Source organism: Symphodus melops (genome assembly GCF_947650265.1).
Source record: "Symphodus melops genome assembly, chromosome: 14".
In the NCBI taxonomy this organism is placed as follows: domain Eukaryota; kingdom Metazoa; phylum Chordata; class Actinopteri; order Labriformes; family Labridae; genus Symphodus; species Symphodus melops.
Window position 1 is genome coordinate 22,513,251 of NC_136704.1, and position 23,434 is coordinate 22,536,684.

The following is a 23,434-nucleotide window of genomic DNA, read 5'->3' on the forward strand; positions in this document are numbered from 1 at the left end:
TTTCAGTGGAGCTCAGCTGTTATGGAAGGCAAAGAAAGGCGGCTGAACTTGTGGAACACATTTCATACACTGAGGGGATTCAAAGGGCTTTAGAGAGTCATAAAGACACAGAAAGAAAGTTCAAAAGAGCAGGGGATGAAACTGCATTTCATTAAGTGGAGACCAGAGTGTGTGTGGTTAAAAAACACAACTAAGACTGAATTTCAAAATATCCGCCGCTAGCTTAGCGGCTACTGCATGTACAGAGACCTCCAAGCGGGCTGGCCGGGTTTAACCTGTGCCTCCATGTCATTCCTCTCTCTCACTCTCTCTCTCTCTCTCTCTCTAAAATGGATATTACGGGTGGGGGGGAGGAGCCACCAGGAAAACGGGGTTAGTGAGGAGCGAGAGAGAGAGGAGCTCAAGGTCTTTTTGTGTGACGGTGACACTGAAGGGGTACAAAAGATTGGAGGTCGACTGTAACCCGACAAATGTCATGAGTCATTTCTCTAAATCTTGATTGGTCCATTTATTTGAAGTCCCGCCCCCTTTAAACCTGTTTGATAGAGAAAAGGAAACACAAACAGGAATCAGTCAAAAGCATCTAACGTAAGCAGAACTTCACAGATGTTTCCGTTCACAGACGTTTGTGGAGACGCTTGGAGAGAAAATAGCTTCCATAGTTTGACTACAACAGATGAACGTCCTCACATAATTAGTATTTTATCTCTGAGGGTGATACAGGTGCTGATTCATAGCTCTCACTGCGGCACATGGGGAAATGTATGAGTGGAAAAAAAAAAAAAAAAAAAGTGAATCAGTCTCCGCTTCACCAGAACCACAGAGCGCCTGGAAAGAAAAGAAAGGTGGAGTGAGACTCGTCGATGCACGCGGGTAAGAAAAGGGCAGCGCAGAAAACTCGCCTTGTTTGTTATCGATTGTGCCGCGCGGATCATTTAAACAACCCAATTACTGCAAACACTTTTGTTTCACTGAATTGATCTCTGTTTTTTGTTCAGTGTACATCATCACCAAGTGTGTTATGAAGAGTTTGGCTCCTGTAGACCCGTGTGTGTGTGTGTGTGTGTGGGTGTGTGTGTGTGTGTGTGTGTGTGTGTGAGCTGGAAATCATTTCTTAAAGGACCCTTGGTACCTGAACACAAACTAACTCTGTATGCTGGGAGCATCCACCTGCTCCTCCTCGTCTGACGTGGTTGGATGGAGGCCAGCTTCACGCCTGCCTTCGAGGCATTAAAACCCTAAAGAGCTTTGCTGGAGAGCACTGAGAATATTATATTTCAATGTGCCACTTTGTAAGTCACTTTGGAAGAAGCCTCACTGAATTGAATCGAATTCAGAATGAGTTCCCAAAAATCAGAGGGAAACAATCGTCCACAGAACATGTTCGCTGTTCTGCATAAAGCGGGGAAAAAAACAAAAACAGTCATGTTTATTAGTTGTGAGTAGAAGAAGGGAGGGACCCTCCCAAGTATTTAAAAGTGTTGCTGTTGCACGGTATCAGCAGTCAGCAAATGGCCAACCGAGAGCTCCCCATTCATCTCTTTCAGCCTCTCATGTGACACTTTCCTCCCTTCCATCTCCTCCATTTACTCCCTTATTAGAGGCTGTGAAGTGCTGTTTGAATTTGGTTCCTGGGCCGCCTGCAGTATCTCCACTCCGAGGAGGGGGGGGGAAAGAAATATGGGCCCATGGACCCATATTTCACTGGCACCGGCTTGACACTGATGGATTGAGGATCATTAGACATTTGCCAGTTTGCTTGGGTGTGGAGTTATTTTCAGCAATAATGTACAGAGGAGAGGGAGCAGGGGCTGGAGGAGGGCTTCGGCTGAGATCTCACCGGGGCCAAAGACTTTGGCTTGGTGGCGCTTAATGCAGGTCTAGAAGGTGGATGAAACACAGCGGGGACTCGTCTATTACATTATAAGGGTCGAGTTTTGTGAACACTGACTGCATTTACAACTCAGAGCTTCAAAACATTTTTTTTTTTTTTTTGCAGAACAGTTTGATGCTCTTCATGCTTGACTTTTGGCCAAACATTTTAGCCTTTTATCCTCATTTCTTTCACTTTTTATCAAAAAAACCTTTGCTGGCCGTGTCAGCTGTTTATCTCTTACTAGCTTACTAGCTTAGCTTACTTTTTAGCTCAACATTTTAGCTTATCGTTTAGCTTTTATGCCTGCAAGTTAAGTTCTTTAGCCATTATAATGGCAGACTATTCTGTCTGTTTAGGCTTTTAAAAGCTTTGTACCTCACATCAGGTGACATGCACCTCGTGAGTCGGCACTGACACAAACATCTCTCCCCGTCTCTCTCTGCAGTGATGGTTCTGCTAATTGTGACGATGCGTCGGCGGAGGAAAGAGCCCCTGATTCTGGAGGAGGAGCGGGACATCCGAGAGAACATTGTCCGTTACGATGACGAGGGCGGGGGAGAGGAGGACACAGAGGCCTTCGACATGGTCACTCTGCGGAACCTCAACGTCATCAGGGACCCCAGCGTGCGGCGAGATGTCACACCGGACACTCCCACCTTCTTCCATTACCCGTCGACGACTCGCCCGGCCTACAAATCCCTGCCGGACAACGTGGTGTTTCGAGAGTTCATTTGGGAGCGTCTTAAAGACGCCGATGTGGACCCGTCTGCTCCTCCGTACGACTCTCTGCAGACGTACGCTTTTGAAGGCAGCGGCTCTGTAGCGGAGTCTCTGAGCTCACTGGAGTCACTAAGTACAGATTCAGATCAGAACTATGACTATCTCAGCAACTGGGGACCACGCTTCAAAAAGCTGGCCGACCTCTACGGGAACGGGAACAGCGACAGCGCCGGTGTCTTCTCATAGCCCCTCGACGTCTCTCAATATTTCTCGGACTTCAAAAAAAAAATAAACATACAAGTAATTTATTGTCGGAGAAAATGATTTTGTCTGCCTCAGTGCATTGAAGGAAAGGATTCAAAGACAACACAGGAGAGATTGAGAGAAAAAGAAAAAAAAAAAACGCTTTGACTTTAAAGGTTCAGGGTTTGTTTACCTCCTTGTATGGACTTCCAAAAGCGGGCCATGGTGAGTCTTGACTTCAAAAGTGACTCGACGGAGGAGGGAACCTTGTGTGCAAAAGACTTTAAAGGTTTCAGAGTTTGGGGTCCAGTCCAACCATTGACAGCAGAATGCATACACGTTGGAGCATTTCTACAGGGAGGGACATGTCCTTTCATTCCAGCGACGGGCACGGGCCCAGCACCCTTTGCTTTGATGCATTCCTTTGCTATCTTTGCGCTAAAAAAAACACACAAAAAAAAAAGAAACATTTCTCATGAAATGCTGTGTCCCTGGCGGCCAATCAGTACTCACTTGACTGTTCATATGGATTTAAAAACGGTTTCTAAGGATTTGCTTTTCTTTCTTCCTTTTCTTTTCGGGGATGCTTGTGGAGCAGTTTGGTGAAATGTTTGTTCATGAACATTTAAACACAGAGGCACATTATTCATGGACTCTGTCATACCTTGCAACACTATGAGAACACATACAGTATAAAGTAGTAGTTGATGTGCTAAGGAAGTGATGTGAAGACATTAAGTTGTGCAAATAATAATAAAAAAAAAAGAAGTTTGATGTCTCCACTGGGCGAAACAGGATTAATATAATTTCTCTAATCCTCCTAACAATACATTTTGCAGATGTTGCAATGTAGTGTTTGTCTCGGGTCTGTTTTTTTTTTTGTTTTTTTTTTTCTTCCGCCTTTCTATTTTCCGGCTACAATGTTTGATTTCTGAGCTTTTAAAAATCTGTTGTTCTGCTTTTGTGTGCGGCACAAGGGGGCTGGAAAAGTGCGCTACACAAGGAAGATTTGCTGAAGAATGGTCGCTCCTCGTCATGTTCGAGACCCCAGAACGTGTGTTTTTTTTTAAATTCTCAGATAAAAGCAGGTGAAGTTGCAGTTTGTAAGTAAATGAAATGTGCTTCTGTAGTTTGCATTGAGTCCAGCATTTATTGTCATTCAGAAATGAAGAAGTCAATGATGTCCATGGTTTTGTTTATTGATGGTAAAGGACACACTGTATGATAATATTCATGCGCCGCATTGTGCCCATTTTTTTTCCTCCAGCTTAAAAAAGTTCTGTTATGATTGGGTGTCGACATGTACAGCCGATGTGTATTATTATTATTTATTTTGAAGGCGCAGAATTGTGCAAATGATGTTTTTATCCTTTTTGCTGAAAAATAAAAATTGACATTCAGTTCCTTAACAGACTGAAGGGATTTCTTTCAGTCGATCTGAACATAAACAAGTGAGTGAATTCATGGAGATTCTTTCTGATGATGGTCTCGAACCAGCATCTAACAACAATAATCAATAATTTTCAAAAAATATGAAGCCTCACTATGCGCATTTGGGGAGCTCGAGGAAACAGGGTGGGGTTGGGGAAGGAGGGAGGAGGGCAAAGATTTCTTCATCATATTCTCTTTTTTGATGAGGCTTTTGTAGTTGAAAGGCGTGATGGAGACGGAGCACAGACGCTCCACAGAGGCGTGTGTGATGACTGAGAGGCTTACCGTCGGCTATCTGAGGAGACTTTTGCAAGTTCACCCGGCCCGCCTCTCATGCAGTTAAAAGGGAACTTCATTGAAGGTGTGTTCAAATACTGCACCCGATGTGACCATGAAAGAGACGCGCATACATCGTGCATGTTATGTACGAAAAACACACTTTTCATTTGCTAAAGTTAAGAACTTTGTAAATACATTTGTAAAGCTATGTTTCATTCATCACCAAAAAAATGTAATTTTAAACACTTTCATCTCTGAAAATACAAAAATTCAAACTCATGTTTTTGATTCCCCTAAATCCAAACGTAACACCCAGTTATATATCTGTGTCTTAACAGCTACAACATTTGCTGTATTCCATTAGGAAGGCTTCCTGATATCATAGCACCCTGTTTAATTCTCTCAGTACGAAACATTTTGAATGTGGAAAGATTCAAACTGTTACAAAGTCATTTATCTCTAAATTGAGTGTCAAATTCCTGGATGGTGATACGTGATGGTGTGATTGCAGACATCAACATTTGAAGAGCTCTTTTGCTTTATTTCCTGCAGCACCAGACACGGCTGATTCTGTTCGACAAAACAACATCTTTAAACGAACCATCCACAGCGAGAACTCCCAAGGGTCCACATTCTCACAGTACAACAACCCCGACTCACCAATATTTTACGATAATGTTTACCTCCACATAAATTAATAATCACCCATGTTGCATCTATTGTTGTTGAGTACTTACATGACTTCAGCTTATTTTTTTAAACCAAAACCAAAAACATCTGCAGATTGTTCTTTGTTTTAAATTTCGGACTCTTTGAGTGAAGTGATATTTGACATGAAGACGCTTGCACATATTTCTTCAACGTGAATTGATATACAGAACAAATGTGTTTCCCAGGTTGGCCCAGGTTCAGCTGGCGAAAAATGAGAGATGAGGTGAGAGGTGTTTGACATTACAAGTTGGGAGAAAAAAAAAGGGGAAAAAAATGAACAACACGTCATTTTCTTGGATGCATTTTTGACTCAGCCATGACCTGCTCCAGCTGTAATGCCAAACTACTGTGTAGTTTGGTATTACACAACTGATAATCAGCATTTTTGCTGGAAATCTCAGCACTGACAATTTGAATTCATCTGCAAGAATTTAATCTGCAAAAAACGACAAACCAAATTCAGATTCCAAACTAAATCAATGTCATTTGTTTTGTTTAATCTCTACTCTCATCAGTTTCTCTCGAGCATTTCCAAGTGTAACTCACTTGACAACTAATAAAAATGTGGAGTTCAAAAGTAGTGATTCGCGTCTCTGAGCTGTCGCTGCATCTCGACAGCACTCAGAACTGCATGAATACAACTGACAGTATAATTCATAGTGATGCAAGAGATTGCAATGAACTTATTATGAATCTTCGCTCGGTAAATATGTCGTCTCCTTACAGGTATTGACATAGTTTTCAAAAGCTTTGAACCTGGAAAAAAAACAAAAACCTCACAGATTATTTATTTTTTCCCCGAGTGTGAGAAAGAGTAACCAAGGTCACTGTGTGGCATCATTATGATGCAGGTCACACAAACCTATAGAGGAAGAGATGGAGAGTGTTCTTTCTTACATTTTCACAGGTGATAGCCTCTTGCAGAGCTTATTCAAAAAACCCAAAGATCACTTGTAAGAGAGAACAGCAAATAGAAGGATTTTTTGCTTGAAGTGGAATTGGAGCACATTTATAATCACTTGAAGTTGGAACATTCAGTCATTTCTTTTAAACCTTTGCCGAGAGAGTCAAATGTACAAAAACACCATCAAACCAGAAAGACAGGTCAAATTACAAAGAGCAAAAAATACCCCTATATTTATTTAGAGTGAAATACAAAACTGCTGAAGAAGAAGATGGGGAATCGTTCTTCATCATTCAAGAAATATGGATGAATTAGTATGGATTACACTGCACACAATGTGCAGTGTTTGTTTTTGCAACCTTCCTTTGTCTCGGCATGAGGAACGGCGCAGCTTATTTCAGAGAAAATAACCAACTTTCTATGACACAAAGAAATGCTGACTAAACTAAAACTACTGCCGAGGACTGAGAGGAAATTATGAAATAGTAATGATGCAATAAAGACAAGTAGGGAAGGGGATGGAGGTGAAATGTTTCAAAGAATGGAGAAGTTGACAAAAACATACAATTTTTAGTTACAAAAGTTTAAAAATATATTTTTTTAAATCTTAAATTTTTTTGCACACAGTAAATATTCAGACAACTACACAAAGATTATTTTTAGAATTAATTGCAATTTTCCATTCTTCAGTCTCTCATGGAGGCAATCATGGAGAGTCGTGTTGCAAGGTGGAAGCAACATTGTTAAGAAATTCAGTTTGGTGCAGTTTGGCGCCCACCGAAGGTCTCTAGGAGCAACTGCATTATAAAACACACTATTAACTACTAACCTACTGTTTCTCAAAGCTCTCGCCAACATGTCTAATAATTACTCTTGCTCAATTATCTCCGTCATTTCTCGGTCTTCTTCCGTCTCTTTGTCTCAGTCATCGTATCAAACTGCACAGAGACAGATAACTAGCTATGATGAAGGTCGAAAGGCTGGTGTGTGAACTCGTGCCATAAAGCCGTCACATTTGTCACAACAGAGCTAGAATCCACTCCTGAAATGACATAGTGTTGAAAACAGGCGATCGGAGTGCTGGATGGACGCCATTCTCCTTGTCAAAAGATATTTTGCACTATTCTGTTAGATCGACTTTGAAACAACTACAGTATTAAATAATGATGTACTGTTGCTTTAAATAGATGTCTAACAGATTTTATCATGACATGTATACGTCTCAAAATGTTTTTTATTAAAACAACAATAAGTTTGAGTTTTAAAATGTTTAAAAGTGTGCCCTACAAAGATACAAAGTCTCACTTTAAAACACGAACACACACTTGTGTTGCCTCACAGAATTTGATCATTTTTGCTTCATATTTGTGGCAGCCTGTTTTGCATCTTGCCATCTTCCCATTGCAGCTACAGCGTCTGCTAAAGATAACACACCCTCAGTGTAAGACTTGCGTTTACAAATGTGTTGAAACTCCAGTGAAATTCTCTGCTGTTTCTGTCAGAACCATTTCATTTTCTTGGTTTTATCAAAAAAAGAAAGTCTAGCAAAGCAGGCACAGACTTTTGTAATATTAAATAAAGATAGTTCTGGTGGATATTAATTTAATCAAAGCAGATTGAAAGCAGCCCAAACACAGATTTCTGATGTTCACTCCAGCACTGATAGCTGCTGCTACCAGATGTTTTTTTTTCTTGATTGACCAGCTGTCAGTCAAAATCAGACAGAGTATCTTTAATATCTGCTGCCTGGGGGTACTTAAGAGCAATCAGGGACCCTCTGCTATCAGGAGCTCAATCTGCACCTCGGTTGATTACTCATGTTGGCCCTGGTGCCTTCAGCTTCAGGGGCCCCTGGGCAACTACAGACACTTCACTCAAATCTTATCATAACCATGCATCATCAACAAATTGCCCTGACAAAAAAGCGCCAATTTTTTAAGAGACTCTCGGCGAGATGAGGAGCACGCTCTTCTTCAGATTGTCTGCTGGAACATCGCTAATAGAGTCTGACCTCTTGGCTGCCTGTTAAAGAAATCTCTCTCTGCTGTAGCCTCCTTGCTCCACATGCAACACAGGTGAGATCATTTATCACATAATTACTCTCTATTTATAGCTTCTACGAAGAACAGCAATATTAGCACTTTCATGTGATTAACAGCATAATTTATTTTTAGTTTGAAGCTTATGTGATGTTTGCTTTTGTGCCAGATTTAAATGCAATTACTAAAGAGAAGTATTACATGTGTACACCTGCATCAAGACCAGAAGAATTCTTTAAAGGTTTATATAAAAGGTTAAAAAACGTTCATTAGGTATATCTTCCTGCCAGTGTTAGAGACATTTACCTTAAGTGTATATTACCCTCCCCTCTTGCATGGAGGGAGAAAAATTAGCTGAAGTATGAGCTTATCTCGAAGCCAACTGGGGACGAAGACCTTGCATGTTTATGCATGCTTGTGAATATTTATTTCTGCGATTACCCAGCATGAAGCCAAACTCCAAAGGAACCCTGTCTCCAGTTTCTTGCTCCCACACAGAACACACATAAAAATAAATAAAGCTAGCTGTCTGTCGCAGGCAAAAAAAAAAAAAAAAAAGACGGGCCCCTGCTCAGGCATCAGCTGGACGACTCCTCACTGGCCCTTTGAAAAAGAGAAAAGGGGGGAAAGGAAGATCAAAGGCCGTAGCAGCGCCATGTTTTATTCTCTGTCTCTCTCTGCAGCGCTCACAGTCCGCCTCGCCCTCAGCAAGAGGAATGTCAGACCTGAGGTTTGTGTACTATAGTTCCACACAAATTAGACCGTCCCAGACCTGGGCGAAATAAATAATTCTCTTGAGGGGTCTCTGAGTGAAAAGGAGTGCGAGAGCTCGCTCCTTGATCGCTCCTCGGGACGCAAGCAGCCCAAAGTAGGTCAAAGTGGCAAGATTAGGGTAATAAGGTGTAAAAGAAGATGCGTTTGGGATAATAACCGGAAAATAACTCAAGATGGAGTCACCAGATATTTGTCAATGTTCGACAAATTGGCCGGAGTTAAAAGTAGCCGGTGGAGGAAAGTTTATCAATGTGTTCATCGTTCAAAGGAGGCTGCGAGAAGTACCCAGCTCTCATTTAGGTCACACAGTATAACGCTGACGGTTACATTTAAATTAAAATAAAACATTTACAACTGATCTGTCGTTTAACAGCTTGGTTTGACCTCAATAATGTAAATAAAATGTCACATTTCATACTTCCCCTACTTCCAGTTTTGAGCTATGAATTCTCACCATACAAGAAAACACCAGCTTGTTTCATCATCCTTTTTCTTTTTCAAAGTAAATTGGTTGCAGAAAATATGCAAAAAGAAACTTTGATCTGTAGGAGGACTGATGATTTCAGCTCTGAAAGGCGACCTCTTTTTTTTTAGCTTAGAAATTAAAGTCTTGTATTCGATCATGTCTATAAAACCCTCTATTTCAGCCCTGCTCAGAACAGGCTGTTTCTGTGTCTGTAGCTTTAAATGTGTAAATGAGCTGTGTCTGACCACGCCCCCTCTCTTTACAGTACAGACAAAAAGATAATAAGACTGATCCAACTTTTATTTCAAAGATACTCTTGAAATCAGGAGGCAAGTGCAATGTTAAATTTTTTTTTAATAAATTACCACATCAACATCTTTTCATACATTACATTTTAGGATTCAAGTATTCAATCCAAGAAAAACTTTCTCACTTTCTGACCTTTTCTGTCCTCTCAAACTTGTAAAGATACAGAAAGATCACACTTTATTTCATCATCGTTTTTCTTTATCTTTGACTGGTTGAAAAAAAAACAAAAAACATACAAGACGCTCTTCAAACAAAACACAACCAGATCCAGTGGACCGTCCACTTCTGCCTCCGTTTTCTTTCAGTATTTCGTACGTTGTCACTCGAGCGATATTAACGAAACGTGACTGAAGAGCACACAAGAAGTCATGGAGGGCAACTGTACAATGACGAATTCGAGTAATTAAGAAAGTGATGCACTGGAGACCTCTCCACTGATGATTGGCAAAAAACACGTCAGGGCTACATCAGCATTAATGAGCCATAATCGACACAGGTCTAATTAGCGATGCTTTGTACTTTTTACATAGGTTTATCATCATTAGCCAAGCCTGGCTTGTTATGGAGCATAAGTGTTTGTTTATCATGTAGACAAGTAAAATAGTTACATGCTACAACAGGCTGGGGTGCAGGGGATTGGATTTAAAGGCTGTGGTGGGGCGGGGCTTAGGGGGTAATTAGATCTCAGCAGACCGATGGAAACGGGCATGAAAACGGCATTTACTGCCTTCTGGGAGTTTTCTTTTTCATCTTAAGCTAAGCTACAGTATATATTAAAATCAGGCTGACTAATTAATCACCCATCTATAATATAAATCTAACCCATCAACAAAGCTTTAACACCACTTACGTGCACTTAAGTACACCCTTTGTCTTGTTCAAATCGGATCCTCTTGATCTAATATTAGTCAAAATGAAAAGAGAAAAAGCGGCGGGTGGAGGAGTTCTTCCTGCACGTCTGATCTTGCTGTGTTCTCTGACATACTGTAAAATGACAATATCCATCGATCATGTCTTCTGCCATCCGCTAATTTACATATTTGTACATGCCGCAAATGAGCGCACAGACGAGAGGTTAATAATTCACAGGCCGTTTCTCTCCCCTTCTATTGCTGAGTCAAGGTGTGAGCATGCAGGGTTTATTTTGCTAATAAAACCGAATGGCACAATGAGAGGATGGAATTATCCTGGTTGTATTTAATTGAGTTTGACCAGGTCCCTGCTCAGTGTCGGTCTAATCTCCCCCCGGCACTGTAGTCTCTCTCCCGGGGAGACAGGGGACGCCGATAAACTTTGAAGCCGGCGCTGAGAACCTGCTCGCTGCACCCTCTGCATTATTCATGATGCGGGGACTAGAGCATCTTCAAATGGCCTGTCATTTCCTTTTACCCTCCATCACAATGGCCATATGCTGCACACACAAGAGGGAAGGAAAGAGGGCGGTGGTGGCGGTGGGGGGAGGGGGGGGGGGGAAGCAATCTCCAGCTAAGCCTGGCCGAACAGGAACACATACATACTAACAGATACATTCACAGGTAAACCCACACAGACAAGCGGAAATGTACAAGTGGGAAAGCTCGGGAAATTCAAAAGCGTAGTGGCATATTTCAATCTTGTTTTGCCGTTCAAAAACTAACCTCCTCCCACGGCTTCCACCCCACGCAGCTACTACTGCTGCTGCTGCTCAAGCAAACATGATGATAGTCCCGAATCCCTGCCAGACTGGAGTCAGCGGCGGAAAAGTTACGAAAAGGACAAACAAAAGGAAAACTTTTTAGGCACATTTTCAAAGACTTTAATGTGTGTGTGTTTTTTTTGTTTGTTTTTTTTTGTTTACTTTTCTTTCTTGAAAGGTAAGATCTGTTCATGCCCTCACATGTCAATCTCCGTCTCTGTGGGGCTGTTCGTTTTTTTTTGGTTTTTTTTATTTGTTCCGAAACTGAACAAATTGTGGAGGCGTAATCAGAGTGTAAGTAACACGGTCTCCAGCTCCTCCATTCTTCTCTCAGTTCAGTGACACTTTGTCAGCCACCCCTGAGTCCTTTCAGCAGACGTTCCGCACCTTATTTGTGTTTACCGAGGTTGTTTGCGTGACAAAAAAACACACACACACACACACACACACACACACACACACACAAGGCAACGAACGTCCCTCGGAGGTAATTGGGATTGCCGTCATTTGGCCTCCCTAACGTCTGCCATTCAGCATTAACATATCATTAGCTCTTTCTGGGACCGTTCACTCAGAAAATGAGAGGTCTCTGTAGACCTACAGCTCCATCACGGCGGCACAAGCGGTTGGCACCTTTCTCTTTGGAGATCTCTGGAGAGAGAAGTGGAGCAGAAAGACACGCGGGAGTCAGGAGGATTTTTTTTTTTTTTTTTAGGTACGCCCTGATTCCTTTTATTTGGAAAGAGTCACATTAGTGGCTGCAGTTGATGCAGTGTTATTTCATTTTCCCTGACCTTCACCTTGAGATCGAAAGACGGAGCTGACAGATTGTGGAACGCGATAAAGAAAATAAACATATACGGTTCCCGAGGGTCGACGTGTATTCTCTTGAAATAACATCGGCCTTTCAGGGATTCCTTAAACGAGGAAAGAGAAAAAAGATGTCCTTGTTGAATGTTGGAAATGTACCGCGCTCCCTCGAAAACCTAATGACAAAACATCTGGCTCATAGTTGCCTCGCCGTGCTGAAATTGCGACAGCTTTAGCATTTAGTCTTCGTAAATACCTTGTTTTGACACCTTTAATGGCGTGAGGCTTAAACTGTTTTTGTTGTCAGCTCACACACGCTGAATGGGAAGCTGCTGTACGCCGAAGCTGTTCTTCTTCCTTCCAGGTAATTAGAGGCTGAAATTAAATGCAAATACAAAGGCAAACGTGCATTGCGACGCATAAACGGACTAATGGAAGACGTGAGGCTCAAGATGTGCACGTGTGCACCTGCAAGGTCAATTTGGTGCACCTGATGCTGTTATAGATACCGCTGCAAACGGAAGACGACAAGTCAAAGCAGAACACAACCAGTGAAGAAGAGCATCCATGATCAGCAACACATGCCTTTTTCTTTTTTTTCTTTTAGTCACCTCCACAGCATGACGAAGGGATTCTTTAAAGGCCTCTCCTGCACAAATCATTCTGTATTTCACTAGAAAAGGACCAAGCCACACCCACATACGCTTTAGATGTTTAATGATAGATCCTCTGAAGGATGAGAGCGAGACTCAGGATGAGCTGATCACGGCCCAGAGTGAGATGAACGAGATGAAGAGGGGTGAGGAAGGAGGGTGAATGGATGAGAGGAAGGAAAGGGAGGAGTGGGAGGGCTCAGTGTGAAGTGGGCTTGTCGGCTGATTGTTGTTTTCCTGCTCTCGAACTAAGTTAACATACAAACTTCATTGATAAGGCAGACAAACACAAACATTCTCATTTGACTCCTTATGAAGCAGGAAATGTACCAAGACTGATTTCAGAAGCTTCTCTCCACTTGACTTGATACCTAATGTATTTATTTCGTTTTAAAAATGGAGGACTGTGAGCTGGAGACGTGTGAAGTGTGACTCTAAATTAACAATACGAGAAACAAAAACACCTCCAAATCTCTGATGACCTGATCATGAACTCCACCATTTGCTCCCTTCAGTCATTTAGCTGTTCATTCACTTCTGTTTTCCTCTCCGCTTTGTGAATGCCTCCTCATCTTCTACTTTTTGAGAGTGGAAAAACTCAGAACAGATGGTGATGAGTAAAAGAAAACCTCCTTGGAAGGTAGGTTAAAGGACGAAGGGGTCGCTGGGATCATGATTTATTTTATTGATTTATGTTGTGATTTCAAATAGTATCTTTAAAAATTGTCGTTTGTGCATCCAAAAACACAGAACTGACATAAGCGGGGAGTCTAAATCCTTGTGAAGATGTTCGGAGGTGGATTAAACAGAATCTGTTTCAGTCAGACGAGACCACCGGCGGGGGGACAAGACACTTTAGACACTTCAGAGCACCGCACAGAGCTGATTACTTATCGTAATCATTTACTATTATTGACAGACCCATCACAATTCTTGATAACAAGTTGGTGTGTGGTTTAACTGTAACCCTGGGTGGGGTTTCCAGGGCACCTTAAGACTGTGCTCAAAGTCAGTGAGCTTCAATCAATTAATCATTCAGTCTCAATTAGGTAAGATTTTCCCTGCACTCTCAGGTATGTGCTCTCCTCCCCCCCGGTCTTTAAATCGATCAGTAAGATGATCAGGACACATTATGCTTTTCTCTTCATTTTGGGGATTTCGTGTATCCGATGAGAGAGACGAGTTGAAGCAGCTCTGTGCTTCTCGTTGGAATCAAATAAGAAAACATCCTCCATGTCGCCTTGTAGCTGGCAGCTAAATGAAGCCATCAGTCCAGGGGACACGTCTGGGCTCCTGATGGGCGAATCAACACATGCGAGACAGTGAGTAAATATTTCCCGTGGCCGGCCGTTACAAAGTCACTGTTCAGTGGTAAAGGCTGTCTAATCCCTGCTGCTATGTGTTTCAAATTCAGCAGACAGAAGGAAGCTGATCCAATTCCCTGCTTCCTGCAGGACACAGATCTGCATTTCCTCTGCACTTTGATGAAACAGCAGCCAAGCTGTCCGCCTCCATTAACAGCCCCTCTGATTTTACACCGCGCTCTGACAACTCTGTGTGTGTGTGTGTGTGTGGGGGGGGGGGACTCTTCCTGAATGTGTGTCTGCGGGTGCATTTAATAAATCTGTTTGAGTGCATACGCCTGTGATGTACGTCTTGGGACGCGTATGTTTATGTTGCTTTAAAGCTTGAGGTGTCATGACCGGGACAGCCTGTGGTTATTTTTAGAACACCTGGACAGCCTGCAAAATGCTGGGAGACACAAAAATACGATTCACTAGGACTTATATGAGTAAAGAATAGAGCCTGCAGCGTGCAGAATAACACCTCTGACTGTTTTTTGTATGAATCAGAACAATGCAGATAGTAGCAAAGGGAACGAGGTTTGACATCTGGGAAGATAAAGCGACGGATAAAGGACTCTAAAAGGAAGTGTTACTGGATGTAATCTAAGGAGTTAGCATATCGTACCCCTTTTTTCACCTTTTCAAACAGTCTCCTTTGGTCTAAATGAAACATCTTTGTTGCGTTTTGGTCCAAATATAACATGAATCAGGAACCAGAGGAGGTTTGTGACCCTGTAGAAACCAGCTCTCTCAGAACACTCTGTTTAGTGTGTGTGTCTCTTTAAATACAATGACCCCATCGAGTTTTCCCAAACATCACTCCTCTGTAGAGAGAATAAAAATGGCAGACTTGCCCAAAAGTTTTGCTCTAGGCTGGAGGTGGAGTCCATGGGTGGGGATTCCAGGGGGGGGGGGGGGGGGGGGGGGGGGTGAAATGTAGCGTTTTTCTCTGTGTGGTAAGACTTATGCAGACCACAAACAAAGGACTGGATGGATTTATTTCAAATTGTGTGTCGATAGACACTCAGGTTTGCCAAATAAATGTTCAAAAACACTGGAAAAGTGGATTTCTCATAATGTGTCCCCTTTAAGTCTTTAAAGACTACCACATGTTTCAATAAGCTTCATCAAAGCTGTTTAAACATCAGGAATCAGGGCCTGTTTTTTATTTGTTTCAACCTCCTTTGCTGTATTTGCAGGCTTATAGTCACAACATGTCTCAGCCTTGCATAGCATGTATTCTTGTTTTTAAGTCAGGCTACTCAGATTTGTCAGTTATGAGGGGCAAAAAGAAAGTGGTTTTGACGTCATTTGCATTCAGAAGGCTGTAGGGTAAAGTGTCCCTGGATGCTTGAGAGAACTTGTGGCACACAAAAAGCATCAGTGGCACATCAGGGTTTCAGTTTACAGCAGTTAAAGATTACAGCATCACTAACTACAACACTGACAGCAGGAGGCTCGATGTAGTGAAAAATAAAAACACGTGCTGTCACCTCTTACTTCAAGTGTTCAGATACAGGGACAGGGACAGGCTGTTGTAAACCAGCCCTCATGTTTTGTTTTTTTTCCCAGGTCACATCCCTGGAAAAAAAAAAAAAAAAAAAGAGTAGAAACATGGCTGCTGGCTCCAGAGCTCAGACTCGAAGTGTTCTTCTAAATGCCAGACGGGCCCGTCGTCACGGTGACGCCGAACAATGATCCTCGCAGCTTGAAGGGCAGGAGCGCCAAAGAAAAAAAGGGCATATTTTTGTTCCACCTCCACGATGACGTGTACACACAGGATGGTTAAGTACGATAAATTGGCCCGAAATTGGCCGATGAGTTCAGACGTGCTTGTAATGTGGCGTAAATTGCGTGCCCTTTCAGGCAGGGGGAACAAACCTGCTCAATGTCAGCGCTCTCTCCCACATGTTGAGTGCTTAGTTTGCCATGCAATACAAGATCTCCAGGCCTGTTTAGTATTCACCCACTTGAGTTTCCTAAAGGTTACCAAACCTAATTAGACATTTATGCAGGATCTTCAAAGGTCCCCCCGTTATTAATGATGTGCTACTTCTGAGGACTGCATCGATGGCTTTTTTTCTGACTCGGAGAGCATGCTCCTCTCAATATGTGCATACACAATGGAGACACGCAGACATCCAAAATGCAGCAGGAGGCTGGTGGCTGGCTGGTTGTGATTACTAAAATTGCTTGCATAGAGAAGCACACTAAAGTGCACACATTGTGTTCCCATGCTGTGGTTAAAAACAGGGTCAAGTACGCCAAAGAAAGGCTGATTGGCATGAGTCAAATATAACACAGGATGTTACAAAACTCAGTCTGGTAAGGCCCCTTCAAATTAAAAGCATCAAGTGTCATTCATTTGTTCCATATTGGCAACAACTTGCGTTCATGTATCATGTACTTGCTCTTAAAATTAAACCAAAAAAAAAAAGAAAACATTGTCATGTCAGTACATCACCAGTTTTGTTTTGTCTAACATGAAATGTATAAAAAAGGCTGTTTCTGCAGTAGGCAGTGGTAACCCCTAACTTGTGGTTTATCATGTCAGTAGATACATTTAATAATTGTTTCAGGTTTAAAAGAAATATTATGTATTTATGTGCACAGTATTTCAGCAGCTTACAGGGAAAATTGCCTGATTTGTTCCATCAAAAAACAGAAAAATGTCAACCACCCACAGTGTAATTATTCTGGGGTTTGCGTTCTCTTCATAAAGAAGTAAAAGAGCCTTCAAAAACTTGACTCAGAAATGGTCTAATTTAAGTGTTAAATTTCAAGTTCAGCCTGCAGAGAAGGAGCAGGCCCCTGGTCCATCATCTCTGCACCGCCTGAATTTAAAAGAGATGGGAGAAAAAAAAAGTTGAAAGTTTGAAAAATAAAACCTCCTCGAAGCCAAAAGACACCTGCAGCCTCTCTTTGCACTTTAACACAATTACGGATGGGGGGTTTGGCAAATGATTTCACAATTATGCAGACTTGTTTACATGGAGTCTCAGGGTTAAAAGGTAGATGTAGTTGACAAGACACCCCAAATAAAATCCAGTTTCCATTTATTATTTACATTCGGACTTGAATCAATTATGAATGACAGCTAATTAGTGGTGTGCAGAGGCCATCGCTCTCTGCACTGTCAGAGTCGACTAGATGCACTGTACGTCACGGAGTGTGGACTTTGACGGAAAACCTCTCAGCACTTTACAGATTTGGGTGTCTTTCTGCTGAGGAGACTTCACTAATCATCTGTGAAAGCACGGAGCTGTGTGCGTGTGCACGTCGGTTGCACGGATTTGATAATAATAAGGCAAGTGAAAATGAAGAGGAGCTAAACTATGTAAGTCATTTCTCATTTCCTTGCTTCGCTGCCTGTCAGAAGAAAAGCCCTGCATTTTGAATGATGGCTCCAACAACAAAAAGTGAACAACAAACCCTGTGGCTGTGAGGAGAGAAATGAAGGGAGGAAAAGTAAGACGGGAAGAAAGAAAGAAAGATACAAGAGCGCTAACATCAGTGACTAATATACTGGTTTTAAAAAATGACCAAACCAGCAAATAAACAAAGCCAAATCCTCATATCAATGCCGCGATAATACCACTGGACATGCCCTGAGCGGGAAACATGACAGAGAAAAAAACATCCTGTACAGTTGGCACTGGTGGAGTTTTGGAAGGACCTTTCAAGGGGCTGATTTAATGTTCGAGCATCAATCCTTTAGCAGCACCGGGCCTTGACAGCAAGTGAAAGTAATCTCTTCTTTATTAATGGGACTTTTCACTTTGGACCCGAGGCCTTTTGGTATTCCATACTAGTACTTTCATGGCACAGAGCTACGGTAAGAACAATATGAAATCAGATCAAGTGGATGTGTTAGGTATGATAAGTGGAAGGTATATCTTTCAAGATTTAGCAGCGTCCTTCGAGAAGAAGACGAAGAAGAAAAAGGGAAAAAAGATGAGAGAGTATTTTGATTTGAGGAAGAAATCTTGTGGCATGTGTGTAGAGCAGGAGTCTGCAACCTGCGAATCCAGAGTCGCATGCAGCTCTTCAGCCTCCTTGTAGTGGCTCCTTTTGTCCTTGACAATAAAAAAAAACAAAAAAAACCACAAAAATAAATAAAGGTTATTTCTTAATTAAATTTTTACATTATTATTTGTTTATTTTGTTGCACAGTTATCTTGGAGTTTGAGTTGATGCCATCTCATTTTTTAAACTTTTTTTTTTTTTAAATTTATAATTTATCAACTAAAATGTCATATACACATCAACGTCTATAGCCCTCGTCTTTGGCTTTTGGAACATGCAAGCCCTGCAATAAAAAATACGAATAAATCCCCAAAACAGAAAAATGAGTTTAATTCAGTTTGGACAGATTCATTTGCCTTCATCGCCAACGATGCTGGCATACCTGTGTGCTAGATATGTGGCGAGAAATTATTAAACAACAAAAAATGTAACGCTGAAAAACATTTTCAAAACAAGTACTTAGCATCCGCTGAAAAATATCCAACCGAAGATCAGCGAAAAGAGAGCAATTTCAAAACCGCAATGAAAAAAAAAATTCAGAGCAAACTGTCTTTCAAGAGGTGGATCATTTCTCCATAGTCAACTACAGCTGCTAGCTTTGTTAAACAAATTTAAAACTTATTTTTTGTGGCTCCAGACTTTTTTTTTTTTTTTTTTTCTGGTTGAAGAGGGGAAAAAGGGCTCTTTTGATAATAAAGGTTGCAGACCCCTGGTGTAGAGGAAACACCTTTCCTGTGCTGAGTCACAACAATGACAAACACTTTGTTAGCTCATCCAGTTAGAAACGTGTTGTTCATCTCATTTGCTTAATTTGATAATTGTGCCTTAAAGGTTCCTTCACACAATAACTGCTGTAGTGCAATAATATACAGCTAACCAGCAGATTCAAATGATTGATGTCTTTTCTTTCTTGTGATCGATACCACAGCACTGACAGAGAGATGGCAACATATTTCAACCTCGCATCCATCATCCAACAACCTGTTAGAAACGTCCCTTTTTTTTTTTGACCCACGACTCACTCCTTTCTGTTCATGCTGTTTCCAAGACGTTCACCCTCACAGCTTGAGTCGCTGAGATGTTCAGTCAAGAACATTTTAAGGATGTTAGAAAGCTCATACCCGCACTCATAATGGATTGACCTTTGTGCCAGATGCTCTGCTAAAAGAAGCTCCAAACAATATCAAGCAGCTTGAACAAGTCACTAAAAGCTCTTTTGCAACCTCTGAACTAAAGTCCCTGAAAATGTGGCTATACTTCTCAAACGCTGCCATAATCAATGCTACAGACAATAATATGACCTTGACCACTGACTCTGAAATGTATTCTTCATCGTAAAGCATCTTTTGAATTGCCCCCTGGGAAAAAAATAAAGTTTTTTTGAAATTGAATTGAATATGTGCAGTTACCACCGGATTCTCTTAACCTAATGCAGCTTCTTTCACCTCATTGATTGTCGATTACACAGTTTGGATTGTTTTCATCAGCAGAAAGGCCCCAAAAACATCAACACCACCAGATGAGCAGAAAACATAAGAAAAAGTTAGCACTGTTTCTATTATCCATAGAATTGAATTTCCCTCGGGATCAATAAAGTATCTATCTATCTATCTATCTATCTATCTATCTATCTATCTATCTATCTATCTATCTATCTATCTATCATTTTTAGGGTACAGAGATGGATGTGACCAACAGCAGAGCTAAAAGAACAGTGAACTTTAAACTCAAATGGTTCCAAACTGATATCATTGTATGAGTTTGGTCTTGCGCCAATTCATGAGAAAAAAAAAACGTAAGAAACTTAGCAAAAAGGGCAGGACAAACTGCAGATCAATGGGAAGTTCTGGGAGTTCAATCCTCAGCTCCTGCAACCACATGTTGGCGTATCCTTGGGCAAGAATTGCATCCGCTGGTATGTCAGCGGCATGTGTAATGTATGAAATCTAGGAATGTAATCAGCAGACTAGAAGAGCACTTTACAGGTTCAAGTCCATTTATCATTGGCTTTGAAAGTGGAATAGTGGGAGATGTGGATGCATTATGTTTGTTTAGGATTCAAAGAGAGCGAGCTTTATGAATATTTGGAAGGCCGTATAAATGGAAACCAATTCAGCAATGGCAGCTGCAACATCTTTGATGAATTCTGGAGCCTCAATACTAACTTGGAGGCCGAACAGCATTTGGATGACTCGCCTATGTGAACGGTCTATCCAAGCACAGAGCTAGTTACTATAAAGAAATGTGCTCCCCACATAGATGACAAATAGGAAATATGAGAAGCGTTGTGAGTACCAAGCGTACTTTGTCAGAGATAATATTCACAGTGATGGGAATTGACGAGGCTTTAGTAGGAGAGTGACCTCTCTGCCATTCATAACGCCGCTCTACTGCCACTTGAGTAGCATCATGATCCGTGATGAATTGCAATATAATTTGTCAGAGGAAAAGCCGGGGAAAGTTTTATGTTTATTTTTTTGTGTTGGGAGTCCAGATTATGTTTCATGATTAACAGAAGGATTACTCTCAATCAAACAGTAGCAATCTTTCCTTCTTTTGTCCATTTTCAGGAAGATCTATCTTTCGTTCTTTCATCTTAATTCTCATCAGGATGGTGCTCAAGAATGGCTGCTTTCCAAATGCACATCCTCATTAGTCTAATATAACCTGAAAATAGCTGACTTTTTAGTGTATACTATCATTTCTAATGCTCAAGGCAGCCAAGGATATCAAAGTATATATTGATGTGTGAGTTGTGGTTGGGGTTATCTTTTCATTAATGGTTGGCAGTGTGAATTGGGCATGAAAAAGAGAGCTGCACCCAAATACGGCTGAAAAACAAAGTAAACATTTTTTAAACAAAAATGTAAAACCAAAATGAAAAAATCCAAAAAGGTAAGAAAAGGGAACCACACTGAACCCAGACACTGACAAACACAGCTGACAACCAACATTTGACAAGTGGCTGAACTGACACAGACGGGAAGAAACACTGAGACTAAAAAGACAAAGGAGTAATCAGAGACAGGTGGGACTAGTTACACAGGTGCAGACAATAAGGGCAATCAGTCAGGAGGGAAACAAGAGGCAGGAACAAATACAAGACTAGAAACGCGACAAGAAATACAATATGAATCGATACAAAATACAACCTTAAACAGACCAAATCATGACAGAATAAAGCTGTTAGGTAGTGTAGCCATTTTACTGATTAAGTGCTGTTAAGGCACCCACAAGGCTAGCTTTACCAAAATGTGTTTGATGCTCAATCTATGTGCTTTTGTCTGAAAAAAAAATTGAGCGGCCGATAAAGGGTATTTTTTCACAGCAGTGACAGCTAAGCGTGATTTAGCTAATGCTAACAATGTCTCTGCTGTTTGAGAGTTGAGAAAAAAAGTTTGCCTTTGAATTGCCCCTCAAAGACAAATAAAGTTTGTTTTGAATTGAATTGAATTGTTGAATAGACAATAACATACTCTGGTGTTTCCAGAATGAGCTAACACATGGACTCAAACAAAGCGTTTCTGCTTTTCTGTCTTCGACACTGGTAGCATTGTTTACCATTTAGCTAGCTGTTTAAAAAATGTTGACTGTTACTGTTTCAGCCTTAGTTAATCATTTTGTTCTCATTATTTGTTTCCCCCAACAGAGTTAAGGTAAAAAAAAAAAAATCACCCCATTTTAATTTGCATTGCTGATATTGATTAATGCTAGTTTGGCTTTGAAAATGGTTGATTTGTAATTAATGCTTTCTGCCAGATCATCTTATCCTTCCAAAGTCTTTTAGGGTGGTAGCCTGGTCGGTTGCAATTTGTGACAAAATATGATGCTGTTGGAATCCATTTTTAGAGCCACTATGTCCTCTAGCTTATTGTGTTTGTGGCATTGGAGTCAACTGATGTAAAATGAAGAGCACTGAAGAGAGGACTTTCTTAAAGGTCAAAGGGATTTTATTCATGACATGAGGCTCCAGATAATTGAAAAACATGATGGTCAGTGTTTTCTTCTTTGTGATGTCTTTTTAAGGTGTCTTATAAAGAGTATGTCAGGTACATTACCTTGGTAAGATACGTAACTACACAATTTATTTAGTTGAAAGCCAAACCATAATGTTTTCAATGTTTGGAAGCCTCACCAATTTTTTTAGTAGCATGGGAAAGACCTGCTAGGTTAACCTCGTGTTAAACAGAAGATGGTTGCTTGTCAAAGAGTCGTAAGCTGTGGATTTTGAATCACCTAAAATTCCCAAAGTAACTTGAACGTTTTAAATTGAAAGGTTTCAATCATTCTCTGTATTTTTCCTGATTTATACAGCTCGAGTTCAGCACTGGTGCCAGAGTTTAAATGTTCATATTTAGAAGCAATGGGCCACCAACTCAGCTGCCCCTTATGATTAGTTTGGATTTAAAGGAGTTGGCCAGGTGAATCAACCCTGAACAAAACCTTGAGCACAAACACTCCTGATCATAATTCACTTGCCTCAGGCAATCACAACAACTGTACTGGAAACAGGGTTGCACATTAGCCTCCAAAACAGCCACCAATTAGCCTCTGAAGGGCAACAAGACAAGTTTTTCTAAAGTTTTTTTTTTTATCATGACTTATTAATTTCATTTCAAAGTCTGACAATCCCCAAGTCTCGTGGCAATGAGGGAAAGCTCATTAAAGGACCAGAATAGAGAAGGCTCACATGAAATAACTTGCAGGAAATGTATTCTGTAAATCCTGAAATATTAAAGTTTGCATAATCTTTTAACACATTTGCTGTCAGATTTGACTCCAGCACACATGGGGCTCACACTTGGAGGTAATTGCTGCCAGTGTCAGTGTTGCTTGAATCTTTTACTGCCTTGGGTGTGTTTTTTTATAGATTGATTATTGGGATGTTTAAGCACACTTTCTTCATCCTTATATCATGTTCCCATTCAATTGCTTGTTATTTGACATGTTTGGGAACAATGACAGATCAATAAAGGATTTCAAATATAAGAAACCAAATCTAGAAATTCATATTGCACCAGATCCAATAGATCTCCATCTATTCAAGCAGTTTATCATTCTCTATAACCCACAATGTGGACACAATTGTTTTCATTTTTTTAAACTATGAAAACATTGGAGTTTCATTCAAAAGTTCAGGCAGCTTGTCTTATTCGGGAAGTCTTATTGAGT

The 23,434-nt window shown here is 41.0% G+C and overlaps 1 protein-coding gene across 1 annotated transcript in view; it reads left to right on the top strand.

Moving 5' to 3' along the window:
* LOC306834983 (cadherin-7-like) overlaps window positions 1-3,601 on the top strand; it is a 97,285-nt gene extending 93,684 nt beyond the window's left edge. Inside the window, exon 11 of the mRNA XM_079361332.1 lies at window positions 2,322-3,601. Within this exon, the coding sequence (XP_079217458.1) occupies window positions 2,322-2,842 (521 nt within the window). The 3' untranslated portion in view covers window positions 2,843-3,601. The remainder of the gene's footprint in view (window positions 1-2,321) is intronic.
* Window positions 3,602-23,434: the final 19,833 nt, after the last annotated feature.